Source organism: Bicyclus anynana, chromosome 1, assembly GCF_947172395.1.
Source record: "Bicyclus anynana chromosome 1, ilBicAnyn1.1, whole genome shotgun sequence".
Taxonomy (NCBI): Eukaryota; Metazoa; Arthropoda; class Insecta; order Lepidoptera; family Nymphalidae; genus Bicyclus; species Bicyclus anynana.
This window is the reverse complement of record NC_069083.1, coordinates 19,213,488-19,241,151: the sequence shown is the minus strand read 5'-3', so window position 1 is coordinate 19,241,151 and position 27,664 is coordinate 19,213,488. Positions and strand designations below refer to the sequence as shown.

Genomic DNA, 27,664 nt, shown 5'->3' with positions numbered 1-27,664 from the left:
CGTTACCAACACCGGGACACCCGATGTGAGGACGTGCGAGCGGTTCGTCCGACTTATCAGGACGTCTGCAGAGGCCTTACGCACGGGGCGGCCTGGGTCGGCGGCATGGGGGGGGAGGGGGAGGGGTTGAGACTCGCATAATTTATCTTGTAATTGAAACGGCAACGTTCAATTAATTTAGCCCTCAACTTTCTTGTTATATTAAATTAATTGATAACTATGACGATTCTCATGAAAACCGCAAAGATTTGAGAGATTTAATGATTTGAGACGCTGCTTTATCTGAATAGGATAGACTCGAATTCAATTTCCTGTTTCCTTTATCTGTTTGTAACTTTGTAAATGTCATAATTTTCAGAGGATTTGACCTAATACAGTATGAGTATACATATATGTAACTTTAGCTAGATGATGGTGGATAACCCAAAAGAGTAAAAGTTGAGTAGGGCATGGTAGGGTAGGTGTAGGGAAGGGGTAGGGTAGGGGTAGGGTTCGTAAAGGTATGGTAGGGTATGTGTAGGGTGAGAGTATAGTAAGGTAGGTGTAGCATAGGGGTAGGGATGTGGTATTGTAGGTGAAGGGTATGGAGTAGGGTAGGGGTGGGGTAGGACTAGGGCAGGGGCAGGGTAGGAGTAGGGTATAGGAGTAGGGGCAGAGTGAAAGTAGAATAGGATAGGGGTAGGGAATGAGTCAAAGCAAAGCTTGACCTGGTCCGCTAGTATACATACGTAAAAACAAACAAGTATGTGGCAGGTTTTACAGGTAAATTACAAAAACACTTTTCATACTTCTAGTAGGTACGCATTTACCCTAAGTACACACTTTCAAAGACGACATTTGAAGTAAAAACATCGCGGCAAAAGTAATCCCTTATATAAATACCCAAAAGTCTCGAAGCCGTAAAGTAAATTCATACGTACTTCTCGCGTTGCCGAGGAGGTAGAAATTAATTCATTCATATACATGATTAAACTTCGTTTTTCCAATCACGTTTTACAACTTCAAAGTAAAACTTTTAAATTCAAAAACTTTAGTTCTCAAAATATGCCACGTAATTTAGTGCCGCTGCAATTATATTATAAGTCGATATTTAATACGATCAATGATATGGTCCAAGTGTTCATTTTTCTTTTATAGCATTTACCATAAATTGTCTTTCCTACTGTTCCACTGCAAGACCGCCTTCCTTCCTTATAGGAGAGATATGTACCCACCACACTGTTGAAATGCGGGTCGGCGGGCGTAGAGTTTGGCTCTGTGACGAGACTTACGTTAATGACAATGACCGGGAATGTCGGTCTACGTCGCTTTTTATTGCCACGTAGCTGTAACAACACTGATTTTCTAACTGCGGGCTGAGAATTTGTATTGAAAATTTCTTAGAAGAAAAAAAAGCTTTTGCTTTAGCTTGAGCTCTCGAACTTCGATCCGAAGGTACAAAATCTAACCAATGGGTTAATAACGCAGTTTAAGGTTAGCTAGGTTAATATAATCTAAGCTAACAAAACAAAGTTTTGGAGGTATTTATTTTGTACGCGCGGTGAACTCTCTACAAAATCCAATTTAAAGTTGCTTATACTCGTATAACGTAAAATTTCATAGCACGTATGATGAATTTTATTAAAAGAATTATATTTTATGAATGTAAATGAAATATAAAACATTAATCTTAATATAAGTATTAAAAAAACCGAAAGCAATAAATGCTTGATCATATAATTACGTAACAACTATCATGCTGAATACATTGGTAAAGTTAAAAAAAATAATTTTGTAAATATTGCTCAATTTTATAATATAACAACGTAAAACCTTTGAAGTTCGATAATCGGATCGGATTCGAACGAAATGATGCTGGATACTGGAAGATTAACACGAACATGTTATATTTACTGAAATAATCTACTTTAAATTTTTATAATTTTTGTTTGTAAGTTGATCATTCAATTGATCATATTCCAGGGATCCAGAGAACATTTTTACAGTTGATGTACGAATATTCTCGAATGTGGTGCTTGGGTGCTAACAATACCAGGTTCTAATGTATAGTTATATTATTTTGTTCTTTATCTTTATTTAAAAAATCAAAACCTTCTCTTAGTTTATATCACGTCTATCCTATTTTCAATTACAATAACCCATTACCATTGCATGAGCGAAAAATTTCATCCACATTGAAACTTAATTAGACATTCTGCACAAACTTACAGCGTCACTTAAAATCGTAAGGGTCTATAAATGTTGGGGCAAAACAAAAACAATTTTGCGCAACAGTGATACGTGTCATTGTCGCTTGGCACCGTGAAACCATTACCTGTATAATGGCGGTCGTGAGGGCTGAGATTCCGTTTGATCGCCACATCGGTCACTCGTCATTTATACGGGCGCAAATAAAAAGTAATACAAAATGAATATTTATAGTCCACAGACTGAGTGCTTTGACCGATATAAAGCCACGTGTACATTAACCCGCAGACTCAGTGGCTTAAATAAAGTCACGTGTACACAGACAAGCTATAGACACTAGACACATACTCCCGCAACTTTTAATTAATGTTTAATATCACGCAATAACTCTTATTATTTATGGGATAAACGGAATAATGCTTATTTCCGTCTCCACTTCTCAATTTATCTCCATGCCTGTCACAATCGCTTTTTGTAAGCTCGGTTGCTTTGAAAAATGAAAGATGCCGGACGTGTTAGACTTTATTTTAATTGTTTTCCGTAGAAGATCAGCTAGGAGATACTTGTTATCAATCAATGCAGTATCAACGTAAGACGAGTTTAACGAGCAAACCTCCGTGGTTGACTTTTTTTTTTAATTTAAGACTACAATTTAGTGAGCAGTATAGGTCAGCAACAACCAGAAATTGTTAAAAAGCTAGCTAGCTCACTTCCACGCTTGAGCTTGTGTGAGCTTCTAATCACTCTCTCTCTCTCTATTTCTCTCTATCTATCTACAGTATCGAATAATTATTACGATGATTTCGAAATTCATTTTATCGAGATAAAAGTATCGTTATAGAATAGCGATATACTGAATCAGTAGGTACACCGCGTAGAAGTTTCGTAGGCTCGTAGCAGTGTAGCGCCGTAACATCGTAGCATTTCGTTAAATTGAAGGAGATAGGGGAACAAAACGTCAATCGGTATAAAAGATCTAAGATAATATCAAATTAACTAGATTTGGTTTATCTTAGATCTGAATTAATTAAATGTATTTATAGTGTAATAGGTTCCTGTTCGGTTACGAATCGTTTGTTTATAAATAGAGAGATAGTAAGAGCAAAACGTTCGGCAAAATGTAGTACTACAGTAAATCTATTGTGCAGAAAATCTAAACAAAATGCAAGATACGAGAAGTATGTGGCTTATATCGACCTACTTGTACAAATTCTTTAAATCCCAAGCTCGAATGAAGGATTACTGATATATAGGCGGCATTAGATCGTGGACTGTTGCTGAGCCGTGTGCACTACAGCCTGCGATAACAATGGCCCCGGACCCCGGACCCCGTCCCGGGAGAGCATCGCTCTCAGGTGGACAATAAAGATTACCTCACAATGCTGACACAATCATATATCTCCTCACTGCTGAGCGCTTGAGTAGTTTACTGTACACGACACGATTGTTAGACATGCGATAAGAATGTCTACGTTGCAAAAACTACGATAAACGGCAATTTGAGAACCTTCTCCTTCTGTATAAGCAACATAAATTACAATCGAGCTTATATTATGCCTTCAGTGATTAGAATACAATAACAATATAATTGTTTTAACCATTTGGATATCATCCAAATGTCAGTCAGTCAATATTAAAAACGACGATTTAAACGATTTTCATCTGTTCGTGTCTAAAATATAAAATATATTTAATAAATTAATAAAAAAGGGGTCAAAGTCTATCTAGCTGGCGTTACACACACATTTAGATATTTGTTTTCACTGGACGGTTTGACATGTTCTTGGGTATTTTGAAAAACGGAACGTATAAACGACCTCCACACTATATATCTTCGAGCAACGAGTAGTCTTCGGGTTCGATAATGTATACGCTGTCAAAATTCCCTCCAGGGTTAAATGCTAACCCTGGAGGGAATTTTAATAAAAGTGTACATTAATCACGGTCACGGTCGCTGTACACGGCGACTGATGGCCTTTGTCCTCCGTCTGATACGCGGCGGAATGTCCGAGGTAGAGTCTAATTGTCAATAAAGTATGGACAATAACGAAGGATTTTCATATACTTTTCCCTTGCAATGTTTGTTTGTTTAGTTCTTGTCTTGCAACTGAAAGCCTTTAGTAGCTCACGGTTAGAGCAAAATATAATACACATTCATTCACACATACAGATATGGTGTATTACATTCACAGATACAAATGTATTTTTTCATCAATATTGCATGTGTAGATTTCATGTTATTTTTTTTTGTCTGTCTTGTTCTGTGTACGAAACGGCTGACACCGTTACGTACCTTTCGCCGAAAATACTGAACAAAATCAAATGAAACTTAGCATTATTTGAGATTACTATAAGATAGAACACAGACTTCTTTTCATCACCACAATCAGTATGTCTACCTTGGTAGAGGGGATGAAAGTAGTATTAAAATAGATTGAAAATGATCCAGCACGTGTTATTAAGCAAAAAGTTTTGTTTACAGGCCGAGACCTCTCATCAGTCGTATAAACAACTCGCGGCGAGCGCGCGCTGCAATAACCCGCCGAGCAGTCGGCTGCGCACAGCGCCGCGTGTACACAAGCCGCCACATTCCGCTGAGATTGGACTCCAGTGAGGACGTAATAAAAAGTATGAGCGGGTCGTTGACCTCACCGCTTTATGAAAGTCAACTTTACAGGGTTTTATACACGTGCCAATACTTTGTTGCGTTGTGTTGAAATAATTTGTTGCGATTATTAACTCGATATTTTAGATTCGATTAGATTCGACGGAATAAAAGACAATTTGTTTTATATGAGGCAGATTGTGTGATAAATAATTCCCATAAAAACATCTGCTAAAAAAAATAAAGTTGTCGTTCTGCAAATGCAACGTGAAAATTGAATGCTAATTTCTAAGATTTTCCAGAAAACATAAATATATTAACAATAAATAAATAATATAATTACCATTTTACATTGTAAAAAATAAATGGGGTCGAAGCTAGTTTGGCATACTCAGAAGTTGTTTAGGTGAATTTTAGCCGTATTATATAAATTAATTAATAAAAAATTAAATAAATGGAACACTAACCATAGCATATAATATGCAGAGTATACAAGGTGCGGCGAATTGAATACATTGCATCTAGCGTATGTCAAACCGTATACACTATTCCGAACGTTCGGCGAATAGTTATTGCAGACGTGCTCGCGCGGCGCCCGCTCTACTGACCGTAGTCGTTGCAGACGAGGTGCACGCGCGACGAGTCGTGCCTGCAGTCCTTCAGCTCGTCCAGCAGGCCGCCCTCGCTGCGCACGAAGGCGCGGTACGACTGCGCCACGCCGTGCTCGCGCGGCGCGTGCCCGGCCGGCACGTGCGGCAGCGCGGGCTTGTGCGCGCGCCCGGCGCGTGCGCCCGCCCCGCCCACCGCCGCGCTGCGGTTCACCACGCTACGAGTAGAACGTATGGTATGAGTGTAAATCACCAGACTATTGTCCTGTCTAACTCTTAAAAAGGTTTCTAATCAGAGGGGAAGCGAAATATTTGCGCGGTACGCCTGTACTCGTTGGCGTCGCTCAGCCGCACTGCAAGTGTCACACTGCAAGTAGTGCACTCACGAGTATCCCAGCATGGAGCACAGTTTGCCGGCGGTGGTGTCGTCGAGCGCGCTGATGCAGGCGGGGAACCACGACTGGTTGGCGGCGCGGTACACCTGCAGCTCGCCGCGCCCGATGTCGCCGTTGGCGTCGCTCAGCCGCACTGCAAACAGTTCGCTTACGTCAGAGTAACTCCCAGACACATCTTCTATGGGTACGAGTTTAAGCTTTAAGTTAATTTACATGTTCGCTAACTATTTTTTTATTTTTGTTTTAGGTGATCTCAGGTCATAAGATTCAGGGTTTGTGTCGTTGATTGAGCAATGAAGAGATATTGAGCATTCTTTTCATCTGAGAAATTATCAGCAGCAGCTACTCTTGAATGATAAGTATTTGGCAGGGTTACACTCTCGTGCCTTGGAGAGGACGTTAAGCCGTCATGTCCCGGTCGTTAACACAATCATCAGATAGTGATTACTATAGAGTCAAAAATGACCACCCAGAGACTGCCGACCTACATTAACTGGAACAGCGAACTCCAAAGCCTCTATCGTAGCGAGCAGTACATACGGCAGTTCCTCTCGTCCTGCCCCCAGGGGCAGTCGAGCTTGCCGTCGCAGAGGTGCGCCTGCGAGATGCAGCGCTGGTTGCCGCAGTGCACGTCGCCGGCGCGCTTGCACACGCGGCAGTTGAGCTCGTCGGAGCGGTCGGCGCAGTCCACGTGCCCGTCGCAGCGCCAGTCGTGCGGGATGCAGCGGTTCACGTCGCACTGGAACCCGGTCGGACACACTGCGGGGGAAATCATTCATCAAGGAAACTAATCATCCATTGAATACCAAAGTCACCGACATAGCTCAGCGAGTTGCGAAGACAAGTGGCAATGAGCAGGGCATAAAGTTCGAAGAAACGATGAATTTTAAGGTATTGAAATGCACTGGAAAGCGCTGGTCATCCCTCCGCTAGATGGATTGACGACATCAAGCAAGTCGCAGGGAATTTCTAGATAAAAGCGGCTCAGGATCGTAGTCTTTGGAAGCCCGTACAAAAGGCCGAGTGTATAAAGTCTAAAGATCTTCAGGGGTCGTCGTTGATGAGTTAGTCATCCGCGAATTCAGATTAATATCGTCGGGTCGTCAAACTACTCGTACTTAAAAAATTCCTAAATAAGCGAAGAATTTATGTATCAGTATATTATGTCAGTTTGAATATAGGAGCTAATTTCCTTTAATCATAAAGATCCATCCAAACACGAATTTCCATGCATACAATAGTACTTGTACATAGCTAGATATGAGGGTGCACCTGGCTTGGCAGCTCTGAACCGCGCTTCCTTGACTTCCCTGTTCCCGAGGCAGACGTCAGTGTCTGTGGACTCGGGGAAGATGTCGCACTGCAGGTAGTCCGGCATGGCCAACCCGAATACTTCCAGGAAGAATCCGCAGCGGCGCATCGTTTCTAAATCAATAAAAGAAACATTTAAAATAGAAAGCTACAAATAGATCCATGACCCATGGTCGTAAATATTCATAGCTCACGTTCTTTAATTAAAAATAAATGAAAGAAGGAACAGGCCAATTAAATGAATTCTAACCGATATCGACCGAGCACAGGTGATGACGTCGGCTCACCTTGACACAAGCTCTTGCAGGGCCGCACCATGTGGCCCAGCGGGCCGCACTTGGGCACGAACAGCGAGCACAGGAACAGCGCCGTCAGCTCGTAGCAGCGCCCGTCCACCGCACATAGCGCCAGGTGATGACGTCGGCTCACCTTGACACAAGCTCTTGCAGGGCCGCACCATGTGGCCCAGCGGGCCGCACTTGGGCACGAACAGCGAGCACAGGAACAGCGCCGTCAGCTCGTAGCAGCGCACGTCCACCGCACATAGCGCCAGGTGATGACGTCGGCTCACCTTGACACAAGCTCTTGCAGGGCCGCACCATGTGGCCCAGCGGGCCGCACTTGGGCACGAACAGCGAGCACAGGAACAGCGCCGTCAGCTCGTAGCAGCGCACGTCCACCGCACATAGCGCCAGGTGATGACGTCGGCTCACCTTGACACAAGCTCTTGCAGGGCCGCACCATGTGGCCCAGCGGGCCGCACTTGGGCACGAACAGCGAGCACAGGAACAGCGCCGTCAGCTCGTAGCAGCGCACGTCAACTACAGCGTCGTAGATCTCCAGGTCCTGGCCAACGGTACTTAATACTTAATCAATCAAAACCTATTCATCTTAATTTACTTTAGAGAGATGGAAAATATGGTAGGTATAGCGATAATCATGATGATCCATGTGAAGCTGAGCCGTGAGTCCTAGTAGGTATACCGTTTGTTGCTAGTTCGTAGTATCGAACTAGCGATTTTATTATGCTTATCATTTTACCTGGGATATTCATTTAATTGATATTCATTTTCGCAATATAATCAACAGAGTAATTTGATCAAAATTATCTAAATAATTCAGCTCAGCTGAAATACCTAACCTAGCTAATATGTACGTTAGGTATTTCATTTAGTTAGGTAATAATGAATTGTATACTCGTATTAGTCGAAATAGCTTCGTAAATATTTCATTTATTTTTAATAACGTATAATGCGTGAAATTCATTATTGTTATAATGAATTTTATACACATATTAAAGGTGCCCTTAATATAAACTATCTAAATTCTTCGTTTCTTATGAACGTTTCCTATAATTTCTACAAAGTATTAAAATAACATGAAAATAACTATGATCGCTAAGTCGCTAACTAGTTATGACATAACCAAAAGAAATCAGCATTATTTTACTAATCCTACAGATTTTAAAATAATTTATTTTATTAATTTTCGGTTCTATTAGTATAGTATATCTACTAGCTAAAGACCCACAAATTAAATAAACAAATTAATAAAAACTTTACAACTTTATAGCCTTAAAAACAGTAACTAATGTGTAGCATCAAATAGTTAAGCATAACAAAGTAAATGCTTAATGCGCATAGCGATTGTTTTTAGAAGTAGACATCAGGTGACCGAAGTATTTAATACCTTAATGGAAAGGTCAGGTATTAATAAATTAAAACAGACGCTATCCACATGTCGCGACAACACGTGGAGCATTATTTGCTTAAGCGAGTCGTTTAATGTTGATGCAATTTGTTTGCTTCTCTCGACAATGTCGGCTGCGAGTTATGGCGGAAACATTGTTATAAAGGGATCAACTCGTAAAGGGTTCGTTGAGAAGAGTTAGTTGAACAACATCTATTAAAAAGCAATCTAAAGTTTGTCTATGGAGTTCAGTCACTTTGTAGATTCTGCTTCCACTGATTGCCAGTATTAATAAGCTTTATTCATGAACCGTGATTTCTTTTTACCTGACTACGGCGATTAGAAAAGGAAGGATTATGATTGTAGCAGTCTATTAATGTTTGTTTTTACCCAAAATATTTTTCCGATTTTGATGAACAAGACGAATAGTTAATAACCTGATAACATATAATGTTTTAAGTTAGGTTATAAAGGAGGGAAGCCTTATTCTGATTTTCAAACAGAAAAATTCGCGGGCGTAGCTAGTAGTAGTATGTCAAATGTAATTCCAAGTCAACTTTCCCCAACAATATATTTAACATATTTACGTACAGCTAAAAATTGACACGCACGGCATACGTCAGTCAAATAGACAGAACGGCTGACGCGACAAAGTATATATTTACACGAACCATTCGAGGCCACTTTTGTCTACATAATAATTCAAAACCTATTTAACGTGAAATTTAGTATACAAATTAAATCCCGTAAGCTTATCTAGAATACGAAATTTCATACTACAGCTTAAATATTTGAGGAGATTAACATCTAAAAATCGTACAATTTAAAATGTATGTATAGGGAGACCAAGTGTTTACCCACTTCACTTACCAAATTCTATAGATTATAGAACTTAGAATACATTAAAGCTTAAGATTTGAATTTTCTAGTTTTAGCTGTAATCCTATCTAATTTACAATTAGCATCCCAAAGATAAAAATGTTCCTGTTTCGTTGAGTTTAGTTCTTACACACAAACGCAACGCACATTTAGTACAACAACCAAAAATAAAATAATTAAAGAAATGAAAAAATCCGGATGCATAAAATATAAAAACTGAAAAGTAAAAAAAAACAAGCTTCTTTTTAAAATCCTCAAAATAAGACCTTATATAAAGAATATTCTAATATATTTACATACATTCATACAAGATACACGCGAAAAACATATAATGAAAAACTTTCATAATTCATAATTTTATTACGGAAAAAATTACATTTCTGACTACGTTTAAGGTCATGTCACATTACCCCTATCGCCTACTCTATCTGGCTGCGTCGGACACAAAAAACCGCGTGTAATGTGCCGCGAGACAATATTTCAGTCGATTTCAATATCATGCCGCGACATGACGCCCGTAATTAAGGCTCGGGTGAATCAATCATTGTCACAGTGTCGGGGAAACCTCGGCGTGTTGTCGGCGTATTGTCGGCGTATTGTCGGCATGTTGTCGGCGAGGTGTCGGCACAAAGGCCGCGTCTCAGCGTAACAAAGGGTTGTATATTGGCATTCGACGTGAGGAAATTAATTCCTGTAATGAACACGGCGGAACGGGTGACTCCTAATGAGATGCCAACTGAATTGATTTGTTTCGTCCGTGCGTTATATTGCGCACTTAGACTAATTTCTTTTCTAATTCAGATTTGCGTAGTTTCCGTTTGTTTTCCGTATCTCAAAAGGAACCTTTATAAGACCACTTCGTTGTTATGTGTATGTTATGTTGTTGTCTTTATTCTCTCCCTGGTACGAGGTAACCTTTACCATTTATGGAAAGTGCAAAAAACATGTACTTATAGATTATGAGCAAATAAGCCTGTCTGTCTGTCTGTCTGTGCACTCGACGGACGGGATGCGTAAAAGCATTTTCCAGTGTCATAAAAAAGGTAAAAAAACAAAACCCCATCATAACTGCATTAACTCATTTACAACAGACGTCCAAGGGCTAACCTCTACTAACTTCTACAGTACGAGCAGTAGCGCTATTCTGTTAAGACTTTTTCATAACTCGTCAGTGTGAGTTTCGCAGTCGTTTATAGTATTGCGATATGTTTATCTAGAAATCGGCAAATTCGAGACTCACACTGTCCAGTAATGAAATCATCGTTACAGAATAGCGCTATGAATACCTATCGTGATTCAAACATGCCCGACCGATGCCGAACCGATGTCATTGTCAATGTGCAAAATTTAATCGACATTGAATTAATTGGCATCGAACACGTCAAGGGCTTCTCGATAAGTTGGGTTCGGCGGGGGGGTAGGGGGCATAATCCCTCCCGCACGGTACCGCGACACGATCGCATATTCGTTAATTGCGCTCTTGCGGTGTCTTCGAATGTAAGGTCCCGTTATGACTACGTCCGAGGCGGTCCAACCTGGACGCAAACTGGATGAGTAGATGTCGCGTACGCGTCGACTTGACTCGTCATAAGGTGAACGCGTCGATAGAGCATCTAGCGATAGAGCCACGAAACTATTGCTTCACTTAATGGTAGCCCTCCACAGATCCGCATCGTACGTATCGGACGTAGCGCATTTAATGAATTGTAGTATTCATTGTTTAGAAAGTCATACAAGTGCGCCCACTGATCCGCAACCTACGGATCGCATCAAACGGATTGTATCTACCGTAATTACCGTACCGTAAATTAAAATTCATTTGATGCGATGCGTCCGATACGTACGATGCGGATAAGTGGACGCTCACTCTACGAGAATACAGTACATCTATCTAGATAATATACACGAGTATAATAATAATTTTAACATGGTTATTATGTCTACGATATCTACCTCGAAAAAGTTAACTGATTTCTCACATATATTGTTAGCCGACTTATTTTCATCGTAATAGGCAATGAAAAATTAAGAAAATTGGTTAGAAAATAGGAAAATGTCAGACAAATTATGACTGTTCTTGGATGTTTGTTATTTAAACACGGTTTAACGGATTTTGCTGGAAACAGGCACAGACATAATCTGGTATTTCAGTCTACTTTTTTATCCTGATATATCGTCAGCAATGGGATTTACGCGGACGAACCTGTGGAACATAGATAGATACAAGTAAAAGCAAATAGAAGAAGATTTTCATTCCATTTATTTGATGAAAAGTGCTTGGAATCAAAGGGGAATGCCCACCGGCCCATACAACGTCGGCCCATGGAACCCAGCTGTACCCCCGTATAAAACTATATGGAGAATGTAATATGATGTATAAATAGGATCTGGTTAATTAATTGGCTTAATAAAAAAGTATATTCTTAATGAAAATAATTTTTTATCACTCTTTTACAGCAAAATGTTCGCCTGTGTGTAACTGGCGTAACATTTGAAGCTGTATCATTTTATTTTATTATTTTTGTTACTAACAAGCTTAAAAAATAAGTCAATCTTCAAAAAAAATCGCAAAACTCAGGCTGTTGCAAACGTTGGTGCAAGCTTTTTTTGATAAAGTAATGATTTCATTATTAAAGTAAAATTATCAAGATTTTTTAGCTATAAGTAAACAGCCGGATGGTTAGGGTAGGCCTGGGTCGGGGATGTGCATTCCCCTTTAGTAGGTATGTGAAATATATATTGCGAGTTGCCTAAAAATCTCTGACCAACATATTATTAACTATTATTAATGACAGGTTTTTAGGTATTCAATTTGATTTCAAACACTTTTCATCCAATTACCACACTGATGAAACGTTCTAAAGATGTTGGACTAAAGAAGGCGGAATAAGTATAAAGAGAAGTGACATCGTACCAGTTGCGCGTCCCGCTGTCCGAAGTGTCCGATGTAGTTGGGGAACACGGTGAAGTTGTAGTTGATGCGGTGCTGGTGGCAGAACTTGACGATGACGGGCAGGCACACGCCCGGCGCCGGGTTGCGCGCGCCCGGCGGCTCCAACGACGCCGGCGCCTCGTCCGACCGGTTCACGACCGGAGACACGTACTGTGCATTCAGATGTACTTTGAGAAGGCTTACTTTAAGGTAGCATTCCGATCTTGGCAACCGCGACGCGCAACCGCGACCGGGTCGCACGACCCATTGCTCCATATAAATTCATACTAAGCAGTACGTCACGCGGTCGCAGGTCACGGTTGCCAAGAACGGAAGGCTGCCTTTACAGGGATTTTTAATACGTCTATTTAATATTTTTGTACCAGTCACTGGTGAGTGACTGGTACGGTATGAAAAAACTCTATTACGAAATACCGTCTATTCAGGAGTTGCTATTTTAATGTGGGTGGTCGGCGCAAATATGTCAAATGTACCTACGGTTTTGGGTTCGATCCCCGGCTGGGCCGATTGAGATTTTCTTAATGGGCCCAGGTTTGGCTGGTGAGAGGCTTCGGGCATGGCTAGTTACCACCCTACCGGCAAAGACGTACCGCCAAGCGATTTAGCGTTCCGGTACGATGTCGTGTAGAAACCGAAAAGGGGTGTCGATTTTCACCCTCCTCCTAACAAGTTACCCCGCTTCCATCTTAGACTGCATCATCACTTAGCTTCAAGTGAGATTGCAGTCAAGGGCTAACTGGTAAAGAATAAAAAAAACGCATTTTTTAAGGATTTTGCTGGTAAAAACTAGGCAATTCAAGTCTTGAGCTTTGATGGGGTCAGCGCCTTGTGTCGTGAAGAGAAGGAGTTCAAACCTTAATAATTGATGCAAGCGTGATACTGTTGAATTTATATAATTATTATTTTTATATATAAATTGTAGCCGCCCTGCGTTTTCAACAGCGCAGTTCCCGTTCCAGTTGAAATACGGGGGAAAAATATTGTAATATGACACTGATAACGTAGTTTTCCGTCATTCTTTCGTTCCGTTTTACTGTAAAGGATCGCTTCTATTTAGTCATCAGTAGTATTTCAGTTTCGATTTCTATTTATTCAACAGTAGGCGCGGAAAAGGCCTGATTGTTGAGTTTGACGTAATGGCCCCATTGCCGCGCACCCGCCGAAGGAGCTCGCTAATGGCACGATTACCTCACACGCGATTATATTGAATTTACCATTATTGTCCCTTTGTGATGGGGCACTGGTGATGTTTATCTCAACCGACGCACACAAAGGCTGGCTCATTAAGCTTTAGGAAAAGTTTTTCACTTTGCTTTCAACCCTTTACAAAAAAAGAGGAGTGTAATAAGTTTGAAATGTTTGTCAAAAGACCTTTTTAAAACTAAAACCAGACTGAACAACTGAACAATCATGATCTGAAAATATTTAGCACCTACTTCTCTGGAAGATTCTTCTATGTGGGAGTGTGAATACCAAAAATTGACAACGTCACAATTCAATTTGATTGTATGTCATTAAAATATTCAAGTATCAATCTGCAAATGGACAAGTTGCAACCTTACCTACTTTTCTGACTTTACACGATACTAGCGCACTCGGTCGTTTTGACTCATTCCTTACCCATATCTTATTCTACTGACACTCTACACCTACCCCTACCTTACTCCCTACCCCAACCCTACTCTACTCCTATCCAACGCCTAGCTCTCTCTACCCTACACGCTTACCCTACCCCTAATCTAAGTATCCTTTATATAGTATATGTCTATCTCCTGGTTCTGAGCTACCTCCCCAACCAGCCCAGTTCCTGAGTTGAGCGGTGACTACGCAACTTTTTTCTAAAGCAGTCTTGAATCTGAATTTATTTTGATAAAAAATAATACCAAGACACAAATAAAAAGCCTTTTCTAACGGTGGAATTTCCATTATTATTTTTTTTAAATAAAATAACACTTTTTATGATATGACTAAAATTTTTTTCTATAAAATGATGTGTTCTACAAAGTCGTTGTATTATATTCTAACATCAATAGTTTTTGCAGCGCACGCGATGTAAATAATATTTTAGGTAATTTGTTACATCATTGGAGTTTTAGAAAAGATACCTAATTTTTTTTTAAATAATTTATCCTCAGGGATAGTGTAGCTTACCAACAGTGAAAGAATTATTCAAATCGGTTTAGTAGTTTCGCAGCCTATTCAATATGTGTGTCTTAAAAAACAATCAAATCTTTCCCCTTTATAATACTAGTATAGATAGATACCTACTTAGTTGTTACAGTTGTACCTAGACCCTACACAGGAACTTAAGTGAGCCGAGGCGACCGGCGGCGGTAGGTATTTATTTAATGACATGTTTCACACCGCAAATTGACTTTCCCGTCCCAACTAGTCCCAACTTGCGTAAACATTAGCAAAATAAATACAAGCGCGGCCACGGGTGAAAATTAACTTTTTCATGACCCCCGCATTCCTCTCTGAGATTGCCTCCGAAATTCCTGTACCGGTAATTAAAATGGCGGCTCTTTGTTCGGTAAACTATACCGAAACACTCATATTTTACGACGCCATTACGATATAATGGGTGTTATATGAGTAGAGCATCGTAAATCTATACCTTAATAGGAAATTTTGTCCCTCGGAAACTTCGATCATTTTAGCGTTTACTACAGACGACTACATAGCCAAACGGTTTACGAATCTAGAGGCAGTTTAGGGAATCCACATCACGGTAGCACTGATCCACCGTGATGTTAAGTCCCTTTAAATACTGTACTGTATTCTGTGGTTATATTTACTTATCTAAGAATGCGACATTAAACTTTGCGTTTGGATTGTCATTAAGAGCTTAATTTAACCACTCACCAGACCTTATAGGAGAGGGAATACAGAGATAGACCTATCACGCAGCACTATTGCACAGGTTCGGTGTGGACGGTGTGGTAATGTTAAAGTTATAAATATATGTCCCTGTCCAATATGTGTCCTGTGAATATGTTTCCAAATCTTGTGCAATTGAGACATGGCGCTTTTGGCTACCATCCCAATCCTCCTGCGAATTTTAAATTGTAAAAAATTATTCAATATGACCTATTAAATATTGAATCAGTGTATATTCTTTATTTAAAAACGATAGTTTTGTTTGTACTTTGTAGTGGTATTTTTCAGTGGTATTTAGCTTTGGTTTCAACTTTGTTTTCTGTAAATGTACGTATTACTTGTTAAATTATACAATTCATCCGTCGTCTGACGCAAAGAAACCACGGAATATTTCACAAACGTGTCTAATTCGCAGGCGAATCGTTTGAGAGCTCAACAAAACGTCAGCGCGACACCGCGTCGCCCTTTGAGCGCGTCGGCTCCGCTACAAACAACAAAAACACAACAACAATGAACGAAACACCGCAAATATTTGTCAAGTACTCGCTTTGTTTCACCTCAAGCGAAATTGTACATCTTTTACAGTTAATATAATAACATCGGCTTTTGTTTGCATTCAATCAAAATATTTATTAGCACAATTATATTGTGTACGAGCTGGCGCCCGCGACTACGTCTGTGTTACATTGTTTGTTTATTGAAACAAAGCGTAAAGCTCAAGTTTCAAATGTTTAGCTTACTGAATGTGCTTTCATTATAGTCACAGAGTCTCTCAAACTCTTGAAACTATTCAGAGATTAGTGTGTTTTTTTATATATTTTTTATTATCTTATCAACTCAGATGAAGTCTCTGACTCTTTAAATATTAAGTTTAGGCAGTAACTTCTAGTTAAAACAATTAAAACAAAGTCGACACCACGAAGTTCTTCATTAGGCGAAGGAAAACATCAATTAACTTGGCAATTAAGTATAAAACGAATCGGAATTACTTACAAACTCTCGCTTAGCACATTCTCACCTGCTAGGCTATTCTGTAACAATATTTCTTATAACTCGCAAGTGCGAGTTTCGAATTCACCGCTATCTTTCTCATTCTATAGTATCGTATTAAACAAAGAGAGATACAAAACATCGTTAGAGAATAGCCGTGCTGATCGTGCGTGTAGTTACGACATATCGTGGTGGAATACGCTGGCCTACAAGATATATGCGTTATTATTCACTCTTGTATAAATTAGAAAACACAACGACAGAGTGTTCCATACCCTAGTCATAAACATGAAATGCAGAAGCAAACTTTATTCGAGCTTTAGGGAAATCAAAGGCATAGGTTTGGAACTCGGTGTCTAGCAGTGCGATAATTAAACGCTGACGGTGGAATGTACTCAAATAACTCTCGTAAATCTTAAATAGTTGTCCTTAAGATTTTTAAAAATGATTTCGCGTTAATTTTGGATGACACCATTTTAAATCCTTTGCACTTGGCGTTTATCCTGACGTGCTTTGTCAGTGATGTGGCGGAGTCTGCTCACCTGTACGAGGGGGCTGGGCCGGAAGTAGGCGAAGAGCGCGCCGGTGATGACGAGCAGCACCACCTCGTTGAGCGCCAGCTGCACTAGTTGGAGCCGTGTGCGCTAGACAGAGTCGGTGATGAGGAGTCTGCTCACCTGCACGAGGGGGCTGGGCCGGAAGTAGGCGAAGAGCGCGCCGGTGATGACGAGCAGCACCACCTCGTTGAGCGCCAGCTGCACTAGTTGGAGCCGTGTGCGCTAGACAGAGTCGGTGATGAGGAGTCTACTCACCTGCACGAGGGGGCTGGGCCGGAAGTAGGCGAAGAGTGCGCCGGTGATGATGAGCAGCACCATCTCGTTGAGCGCCAGCTGCACTAGTTGGAGCCGTGTGCGCTAGACAGAGTCGGTGATGAGGAGTCTGCTCACCTGCACGAGGGGGCTGGGCCGGAAGTAGGCGAAGAGCGCGCCGGTGATGACGAGCAGCACCACCTCGTTGAGCGCCAGCTGCACTAGTTGGAGCCGTGTGCACTAGACAGAGTCGGTGATGAGGAGTCTGCTCACCTACACGAGGGGGCTGGGCCGGAAGTAGGCGAAGAGCGCGCCGGTGATGACGAGCAGCACCACCTCGTTGAGCGCCAGCTGCACTAGTTGGAGCCGTGTGCGCTAGACAGAGTCGGTGATGAGGAGTCTGCTCACTTGTACGAGGGGGCTGGGCCGGAAGTAGGCGAAGAGCGCGCCGGTGATGACGAGCAGCACCACCTCGTTGAGCGCCAGCTGCACTAGTTGGAGCCGTGTGCGCTAGAAGGAGTCGCTGATGAGGAGGCTGCTCACCTGCACGAGGGGGCTGGGCCGGAAGTAGGCGAAGAACGCTCCGACGAGTGCGATCAGCGCCACCGCGTTGAGCACCAGCTGCGCCACCCAGAACCTGGGCGGCGGGCCGTTTGTGCTCGCGCCGCGCATGTCTCGAAGCATCTGCACAGATTAATGTAGCTATAACGGACTCCATAGGAGTTTTTCTTGGGTGGTCGGTTTGGCTACGGTGACCATCTTCATGCATTCTTTTCAGCTAATTAGATATTGCAGGTAGTTGAAATAAGAACTGGTTTGGCGCAACGAGGTGGATTTATAAACTTCGTTAGTTGCAATGATGGTTGTTGGTGAAAGAAGATGTAGCCAATGATGAAACCTGCTTGCTTGAAAGGTGTATAAACTGGCTGAGTTGCTATTTCAAAGTTTAAATTTGATACGAGCTAAGACGTCAATTTAAAATAAACTTTCTATCTGTCAGAGGAAAATGGAAAGAAGCATACTGGGCGTAAAAATAAAGGACCGAGTAAGAAACCAAACCATAAGGAAAAGAACACAACTGACGGATATAATAAAAAGGATCCGATCCTTAAAGTGGAAATGGGCTGGGCATATTTGTAGACTGCAGAACGATAGATGGACCAAAAGGGTGACGGAATGGGTACCAAGGGGCGAAAAAAGAAAAAGAGGTCGCCAGAAAAGGAGATGGAGAGACGTCTTCTCACAAACGACCGGCACGGCCTGGATGCGTACAGCCCGAAACAGGAAAATATGGAAAGATTTGGGGGAGGCCTACGCCGTACAGGCGACTTGTATCTAGTGTATTATTTCTTTTTTATTAATGTTAGATTGTAAGTTAAAATTGTAAATGGATACTAGAATAAAGGCTTTTTTATTTATTTATTTTATTTTTAAGACGTCAATTTAAGCAGTTCTTGCCCTCCAACTTAGACCTCATCATTGACTCATATAGGATTTTTCTTTCATAAATTCTAAGTAATTACATGAAGTTAGGATATCGATGGTGTATGTTTACCGACGGGGTTACTTGAAGGGCATTTAAGGCCGTGAGACCTACGTCTCTTCTCCGATCATATCAATATTTCACAGTAGGTATAATAAAAGATATAAATAATGTTTGCGCACACAGTTGTGCTCTAAAAGATGTCCTGCGTCAAACGGAGCCACCGTGCACATTGGTCGGGGACTCGTTACAGCACAACACGCGAGCAAACGGCCCGACAAGGTTTAATTAAAGCCTGGAGTAGACTTCATTTGTGTGATCTACATGTTGACATTCATTACCAGGCTTGTTGTACTGTAATAATTGAGTGAAGTTCGTGAACTGGTAATGAACCTTAAAGTAATCAACTGTCCTCAAAGCTCTACAGCCGTCGGAGTTAGACTCGAATGAATTAGTAACGTAAATTCATTTTCATAGTGGATTATTTTTAAAATATTTTTAACCGCCGACCTAAAAAGTGTTACAAGTTTACACGTATATCTGTATGTTACTTGTCTGTCTGTTTAACTGTATAGATAAACAGATAATTGTTATTATTCTATGACATAACTTGTCATAGAATAAAATCCCTTGACTGTGATCACTCTTGATGCTAAGTGATTATATAGTCCGTTTCAACGCGACATCGTACTGGAACGCTAGATCTCATGGAATGTTTTTGCCACTAAACACGCCACGGTCTAATGCCTGCCACCAGAGTCTAGACCAGACTTATTTAAAAATAATTCCTAAGGAGAAATTATTTTTCTACTCCGATCAAAAAGAGACGTATATTATGTACTTATCAAAACCTAAAAAAAAAATTCACTGAACAATAAAAAACTGAGCGTATAGAACTAGTTCTATTGAATAACTAATACGTCGCTCGCGATATCGTAATCCTTTTCCTCCTCCCAGCCTCAGGCTTTTACTTTTGATATGTCCGACCTAAATGATAAATGAACTTAGAGTAAATTTCTCCAGCTCATAAAATTATTCTTTTTTACAGTAATCTATAAAAATTGAGAACGCCTTAATGGCTTCAGTGTCTATATTTATATATAAACACTTGATTACGCCATCACGCGTGAACAGCTGGGCCGATTTCACTATTTTTTTTGATGTGTTTTGTTTATTGTCAGGAGAAGGTTCTTATGACAGGAAAAAATTAAAAAGTTAAAGAGGTAGGGGTAGGTTAAGGGTAGGTTAGGGTAGGGGTAGGGTAGGGTAGGGTAGGGTAGGGTAGAGTAGGGTAGAGGTAATTGAAAGATTACATCAGGCTTCGCGCGGAAGAAGTCGCGGGCGTATTTGGAGAACTAAACAAATAAACTACGAAGAAAATTTGAACATTTTAGAAGACTTACTGTTTCAAGCCAGTATTGGATAGAAGCAGGCGTTACTTTGCGGAAGTTCATCATGATTATATAATGATTTATTTATTTTGCTATCATCCGCGAAAATTCGGCGAACCCATGCGACAACGTCACCCAGGTCCGACAAAATACTCTCTACGTACGTACGTTTCACCCCGAAACCGGAGCATCCTCAGGAGATGTTGACTCTACAACGTGCAATTGCACTTTGTAGAGTCAGTAATCAAGCCAGTATGTTTTCTAAAATTGACTATTTTATTTTAAGACGCATCGTGATGAAATTAGGCACAGAGAACAATTGTTTTAGTCTGATATACGTATGCTACATTTTATGCAGATATTTCCACATGAATATCGACATAAAAAAAATAAGATATTGTAAGTGGCGTGCGTTCCTTCTATTTCAACAACGTCGTGGGCCCAAGCATCTGTTTCTACCTTACTGTACTTTACCTTGTACTCAGCCTAAAATAACAGCCTACGTGAGTAAACGGACCACAATCTTACTCAGCGTTAACAGTCATATTACAGTGCACAGTCACGCTGTTATCGTCTGAACTATAAGAGCGAATTTCCAACGGTAATGTCCAAGTTATGTTTGGTTTAGCTGAACGGAGGAGGTTGATTAGACGTGGTAAGAGGAATGAGGTCGATCAGAATGAATGTTGAATTGAATTCTTTAGTAATACTTTTTTTTGTAGATTATAGAACGGTTGGGGTTGGGGAGGCTTGTTGTTGATTGAAAAAGTAGCTTTGTAAGTGAGGACAAGTAATATTTTTTTACAATAAAGGCTGTAGGTAGTGCTTAATATAAAAAAAATATTATATTGATTGAATTGTTACCCGTCTAGAATCAGGATTTCTCTTTGAATATATTGCTTTTAATGTTATTTTTACCACATTATATCACTAGTCACTAATATTATAAAGTCAAAAGTTTATGTTAAAAATTTCTAATGGAAATAGATTATAATCTGAGTTAACAAATGGGGTACTTTTTAACGTCAAACAATTTGTGGTCCATGCGGTAAATAAGTAATATACTTTTATCCTCACTATTTTTTACTCCTCTAAAACTGCTATTGTAGAATAGTGTGTTGAACAATTTTGTGTATTTATATGTTTAAGAAAAACTTATGAAGGACCGATATTCATGCGGCTTTCGCAAGTAATTTTAGGAATTTAGGAATTATTTTATTGAAATCACGCGAAAGGAAGAAGTTTTATTAAAAAAAAGAATTTAACGCGGATGAAGTTACGGGCGTCCATTAGTTAGGAATACAAATTGGGAATTATTCAGACAAAATCGTAAGCAACAGCTAGTTTATGTGAATTAATCTTTCAAACGATAAATCTTCAAAGATTTCTTACGTAATGTGTTTCTGTATTCCCCAGAGCCGCTGCCCAAGGTTAGCAATCTTGCATGCTCAAACAAGGATCTCTATAGCTCTCCTATAAACATTAAGCTGATATTATTTATTCTATTCTATTTATTTAGCCGTAAACATCTCTGAAACATGGCCGGCCTGCAAAGTCATCCTATCTCGATAAACTCAGCGAGGCTTTTGATTGCTAATTGAATGCTTTTCCTTTTAATAGGGTTCTTGAGAGATGAACAGCTGCTGTTGCTGAACAATTGTATCCGAGTACCTGTTTTATACAAATATTGCTTGTATTCGAGGGCTTTTCAAAACGTTAAGCCACAGGTAACGCTGCTTCTTTCAAATAATTAAATACCCTTTTTACTTAAAAAAAGGCAGAGGTTCCCAATTCGTCGTCAGCTTTATATGTGTTACTTTAGAATACTTTCATCTTCAACTACTAAAAAGAATTATAAAAATGAGCTTTTTATTAGTCTTGCTAAAAAATGTGTTACAATGTATATATTTTTTAAAAACTCAATCAACCTGAAAAAGTTGTTTAGTTTGAGTTCTGGTCCTGGATAACTTGCACACAATCCATAAGCAGCTATTAATGTTGATTTGAATATTTCACATACAACACGTTTGTAATTCAAGCAATTCTATTAAGCAAATGGACATTGGTTTGCGTTTACCTAATAACCGTGCTGTTTAGTCGAGAGTTTAATTACAATTAGGTTTGGTTAATTTAATGATAAATAGTTCCATATATGCTACGTAATATCAGTTCTCTGGGATTTGTGATTACATTTGAGACACTACGCACCTTTTTCGTAATTGTAGAGTAATTTTACAAGTTATACAAGCTTTTACTGTAAAATAGAAGAGGTTAGTGCGCAACACGTGGGCTTTTTACATTTAAAGTTCCCGCGAGATTTATGAAATATTAAAAACCACGTGTATGAAGCAGCGGGCGTCCGCCTGTGGGTATTTAGAGTGAGATCCAAAAAAAAATGAAGCTTCAGCTATGCAATAAGTGAAGATTGTTTACATATCGTGTCGGCATAATATCGGGTATTTTAAAATAAAGTGTCATATGTATGCAACGCGCGGCGAACGAACGCATGCGGAGTGCGTAATGTTCGCTCTGTCGAGTGACATCTGGCGCCGGTCGCCGGTCGCCGGTCTTTCAATAGCATAATGGAAACCGACTGAGTCCATTAAAACATCCGATAAATCCACATTTTCAATTTCGCTCTGTTTGAAATCGCGGCGTGCGATCAAATTAAGTGCAACTCGTAGGAAATGCTCTCCATTGTAAAATAAAATGTTTTGTTTGGTCCCAAGTTATATGAGAGAGCGGATCTAAGTATTCAACTGACAGGTTTTAATATAAATGAAACCCCATGGACACTGCTATGTAGACCTTCAGTAATTAATGATACAGTGAACAAGAATAATTGAACCTTCTCAATAGAACATTGTCGGTAATTAATTAGCAACATCAGAGTTCTAAGTAAGTAAAATGCTTGTTATCTGAATTAACTCTTATGCTAACCAATAACCCCACGTGCCTAGGCCTGAAATCCGACAAAACTGATTGTTGGTCGCTATGTACATGACATCATTAAGCAGTGTCCGACGCATGACATTCCCGGAGGGAAAGATTCGTTCATAATTTAGTTTTGCGCGGAATTCACGCTCATAACTTCTACTAGCCGCCACATTTAATACAGCGAATTTGTGGAGCATTTTTTCAGTAGATTTCAGACCATTTGACGTACTAGTTACGCCATTCGTTTGATCAGTATTTTTTTGTATATAAATAAAATTAATCATAATTGGTTATATTTCGCCTTCCAAAATAGTTTCGAGACGTGGAGTCGCAGTTTCTAAGTCAAATCGCTTATGACTTGTCCCTCGCGGTACGTGCGTTTAGCCGGCGCCGCTAAATATCGCACTATATTTTAATTGCGTTGCGCCGCGCCGCGTGTGACACTAAATTTTCCGGCGGATTGCAGGAGCGCTCGCCTCGGCTAATGGCTGCCAATAAATGTTGCTGTTAATGTTTCCCCTTACACTATTCTGTACAAGTCGTGGGAAACGACTTTTGGGATCACAATGAAGAAACGAATAAACAAATTAAATACCTATATTTATTTCCGATTTAAAAAAAAATTGTTTTGTTTGATATTTACTGCCGATATTCAAACAATATTTAAGTATGTATTTTTGTTACGATCATTAGACTTGACTAGATATTGACATAATGTCAAATTAATAATCTATTGATGCCGTGCTATCCGAGGCACTGAGGTGTACAATTTACAAGAACTTCTGGAAGGAAAAGCTCAATCTTTCACAGTCCAGTTCTAGGGATCGAACCCAAGACCTTGTGTTTAAAGTCACACAGCCTACCCACTGTATCAATAGGGTTATAAATATATTTACTATATATTCAGTTCGCGTACATTTATTGGGAGAGAAATACCAGCATAAAAGTTTTTTGAGTCACCGGACGCATTAAAAGTTTTATCTGCACATTATTAGGTACTGAGCAAACTCGGCCGGATGGAGTCAGTCGAGTTTAATATCCAGACTACGAGTATATCAGTCGTTTGCTGCGGTTGTCATAATAAGTTTTGAATTGTTAAATGCTATAACATCGTTTTTCCTCGTGTTATCGTGAATGAAAATAATATTTTTTATTACCAACCATAGGAAGCAGTGCTGCTGAAAGTCATTAAGAATACAAAGCATTGCCGGACGTTCAGGCCATTCATATACATATATACATTTGTAATGTACTTTTTGTATACGGTCGTTGTTTGTTTGTTTGCTTTTGGAATATAAAATTTGCATTAGTTTTATCTGCCGACTTAGTACCCGAACTCAAGTCGTTATAATTCGAAGCCGAATATGTTCACCACTGTGTCGTTGGTTGTAATAAACAAAGTAAAATGAAAAATCAAATCAATACAAATTTTGCGTACGAAATCAACTTACCCTATGATGCAGTGACATGTTGCTTCCATTTTGAAACCGCACAATGGTCTGGAGCGAGGCCGGCGTCGACATGCTCTTGGTGATGGAAGAGTTGCCCACTTCCTTCTCCTGCTGCTCCTTCAGCAGCAACCCGCGCGCTATCTTAGCGTTCAGACTTTTGTTGACGTGCTGGTTGGGGAGCAAGGGGGTCTCCATTGTTTTAGTGGTGTAAGACGGAGAGGAGGTTTGGCTGAAGGAGTCCGACGAAACGTTGGAGTCCTGTCGCACGCTGATGTTTGAGCCTGAACTGGGGGAGCGTTTTATCGTATTGGTCTGTGGGGGCGTCGCGGTGAACGTGGTGGAATCTGGTATTTTCTGAGGGGGTCGCCTGGGGACAGGTGGCTGGGGATTTCTATTGCAGTCCAGTTTTGGGGGAACAATATTAGGGTTAGGATTCTGTAAAGGAGGTGGGATGTGTTTCTTGTTGCCGTTCGGATCTGTGGCGGGAGCGGGCGGAGGTCTGGGCGGCGTGGGCGGAGGCACTCTGCGCGGGGGCTGCGGCGAGCGACGGGGCGGCGCCGGCGGCGGCACCGGCAGCGGCGCCACCACCGGCGCCGTGCGCTGCGGCACCGGCGGCGGCGGCGGCGGCGTCTGGATCTGTGGCGGAGGTAGCTGTGACAAACAGAACTTTATTGCAAACGGTGTGATTACATTAAAATATTAATTATAATTTTAGATCCGAGTACCTTTGTGTTTCATATTCTAAGCTTTATTATAACTAAAGCCAAAATTTAAATTTCATTATATTAAATGTAATGGAACCACAGCTCCGGTAGGTATTCAGTTACTCGCGTATTCAATTAAATTGAATAAACCACCTAGGTACAAAATTTACCTGTGATACTCTTGTACCATCCATCACATGAAAACATGAAGGATGCCGTTTTAATTGAAAAATGATCCCCTTGTTAACACAATTACGTACATGTTCCACGAAGTACTTGTGGGTTAAATATAATCGGTGTTAGCCCTTCAATGTGGTTGGTTGGCTTACCCCGCAATAAACTGTTCAATTAATCTGACAAAAGGTAGAGAATAATTGAGTATACAGATTTTAATAAAACGTATTTCAAAAAACAATTTGGAACTTTATTATACAGAGTGATTCGCATATCGATTGCGCCCTTAAAAGTACGGCCCGGAATAAACATTGCCGAGCAAACAGATGGGCCTATTCTTTATAATTAAGTCATCGATCTATCACACTTGTGCGTAGAAAGGTGAGTGCCGACAGTCTTTACGCGGCGTGACGTAATATAATAGCGCCTAAATAAACAGTTAGTCCGGTAGTTCACTATGCATCGCTTCGTCTCAACTGTTAGCATCAGCCTTCACAAACTCTTGTGAGAACTTCTATGGGATTGGGAAGCGCTCTTCGTAACTCAAACAACTAACTTTTTAGAATGCTTTCGCGAGATTTTAAACACTATCTAACACCTCAAATACCAATTGCCGATTTCTTTTTTTAAAAAACCCTCATTTTCTAGCTTTAAAAAAACACGGATCACTTAGGAAACGTAACACTATAAAATATCCTACTAATATTATAAACGCGAAAGTTTGTATGGATGTTCGGATGTTTGTTACTCTTTAACGCCACCACTACTGCACCGATTTGGCTGAAATTTTAAATGGAAATAATTTTTTCTCTAGATTAACACATAGGCTACTTTTTATTCTAAAAAATCCATGGTTGGTGGATTTGTGAAAAACTAAATTTGCGGGCGTCCGCTAGTAATATATATTTAGAAGTGTAAGACGGAGAGGTTCGGCTGAACCATTGGATAATATTGAATAAAATTTGTCATATTAATTAAAATTTTAATCAATTTAAATTTACATTCCTGCTGGTATACACTATTGTTCCCTATTATCAACCTATTAAAATGAACAACAAATCAATTGACAAAATGTCATCTACGTGCTATATGATATCCACCAGTAAGCACACACCACACACCAGTAAGCACCGGATGACATCTGTATTTTGTATCATAGTATGTAGATGACATTTTGTCAATAGATTTGTTGTTCATTTTAATAGGTTGATAATAAAGACCAAAATAGGAAATAGGCCAGTTGATCCTAAAATCACATTTCAGTCAATAGCATTTGATATCGAGTGCGGCTTTCAAAGGCTGTAAATCGACTACCATTTTCAATCTAACACATACATTTGTAAAGCATCATTACGTTGCCTGTCCGTTCAATTAGACTAGCCTTTCATGTCTGATCGGCATATTTTGAATTAGTGAAAAGCTGATTAAAATAACCAATATAAGGATTAATAAATGTGTGTATACGTACAATTCCATATACCTAATACAAATGTTTATATAATCATGATTATATCGTTTACTACATGAAACTAACTAACTCGAAAACCAAAGTGCAATTGGTATAAGCGTAGAAGGTTGCTGGAGAAAAATAAACAAGTCACATTTTAACATAAACCACTTCAAAGATAAACGTATCTTTTTTCTTAATACTTTTAATTTTTTGGTCGTTCAAAATCACTTGATCTTACACTACACTCGAATATTTACAACAAAGTATATTATATAAGTAGGTACTGGGTACACAAAGAAAAGGGCTTTAGGGTAATTTTCTACAGAACAGAAATATAGGCTTTATTTGTAAAGAGTTTTTGTCATTGAATTATTAACTATAGACGTATTCGTACTGATAACGTTCTATTGTTCGTTTTACATTTGTTTTGTAACCAGTGCTCGTAGTTATCGATAAAACATTTCCAGAACAAAAGCCTAAATGTTTGCTCCGAAAATGGATCTGACAATATTAGATTACAACTAATATAATATTAAAGTCGATCACTTTCACTCTTCGAAACATTCCACTAATTTCACTACTATGGAGTTCAAAGAAATGAATGACGTTCACGACTCATCACATTAGTCGATGGACATTCGTTGTTGGATATAGGCTTTCTGCGAGGACATTTTTTGTATTCTGATGTTAAGTGGCCCGTGGAATTGTGCAATAACATCGGAGTATTAGTTTCACGGAGTAGTAGCGAGTTGCGGAGCCGAAATGGCA

The 27,664-nt window shown here is 40.0% G+C and overlaps 1 protein-coding gene across 1 annotated transcript in view; it reads right to left on the bottom strand.

Moving 5' to 3' along the window:
* The window catches only part of LOC112047988 (atrial natriuretic peptide-converting enzyme-like), an 88,922-nt gene that overhangs the window by 19,969 nt on the left and 41,289 nt on the right, over positions 1–27,664 (bottom strand). The window contains exons 5-12 of the mRNA XM_052881650.1: positions 24,569–25,219; positions 17,850–17,990; positions 12,589–12,777; positions 7,820–7,952; positions 7,068–7,220; positions 6,336–6,554; positions 5,787–5,928; positions 5,401–5,618 (exon numbers count right to left, since the gene is read on the bottom strand). Of these exons, the coding sequence (XP_052737610.1) occupies positions 5,401–5,618; positions 5,787–5,928; positions 6,336–6,554; positions 7,068–7,220; positions 7,820–7,952; positions 12,589–12,777; positions 17,850–17,990; positions 24,569–25,219 (1,846 nt within the window). The remainder of the gene's footprint in view (positions 1–5,400; positions 5,619–5,786; positions 5,929–6,335; positions 6,555–7,067; positions 7,221–7,819; positions 7,953–12,588; positions 12,778–17,849; positions 17,991–24,568; positions 25,220–27,664) is intronic.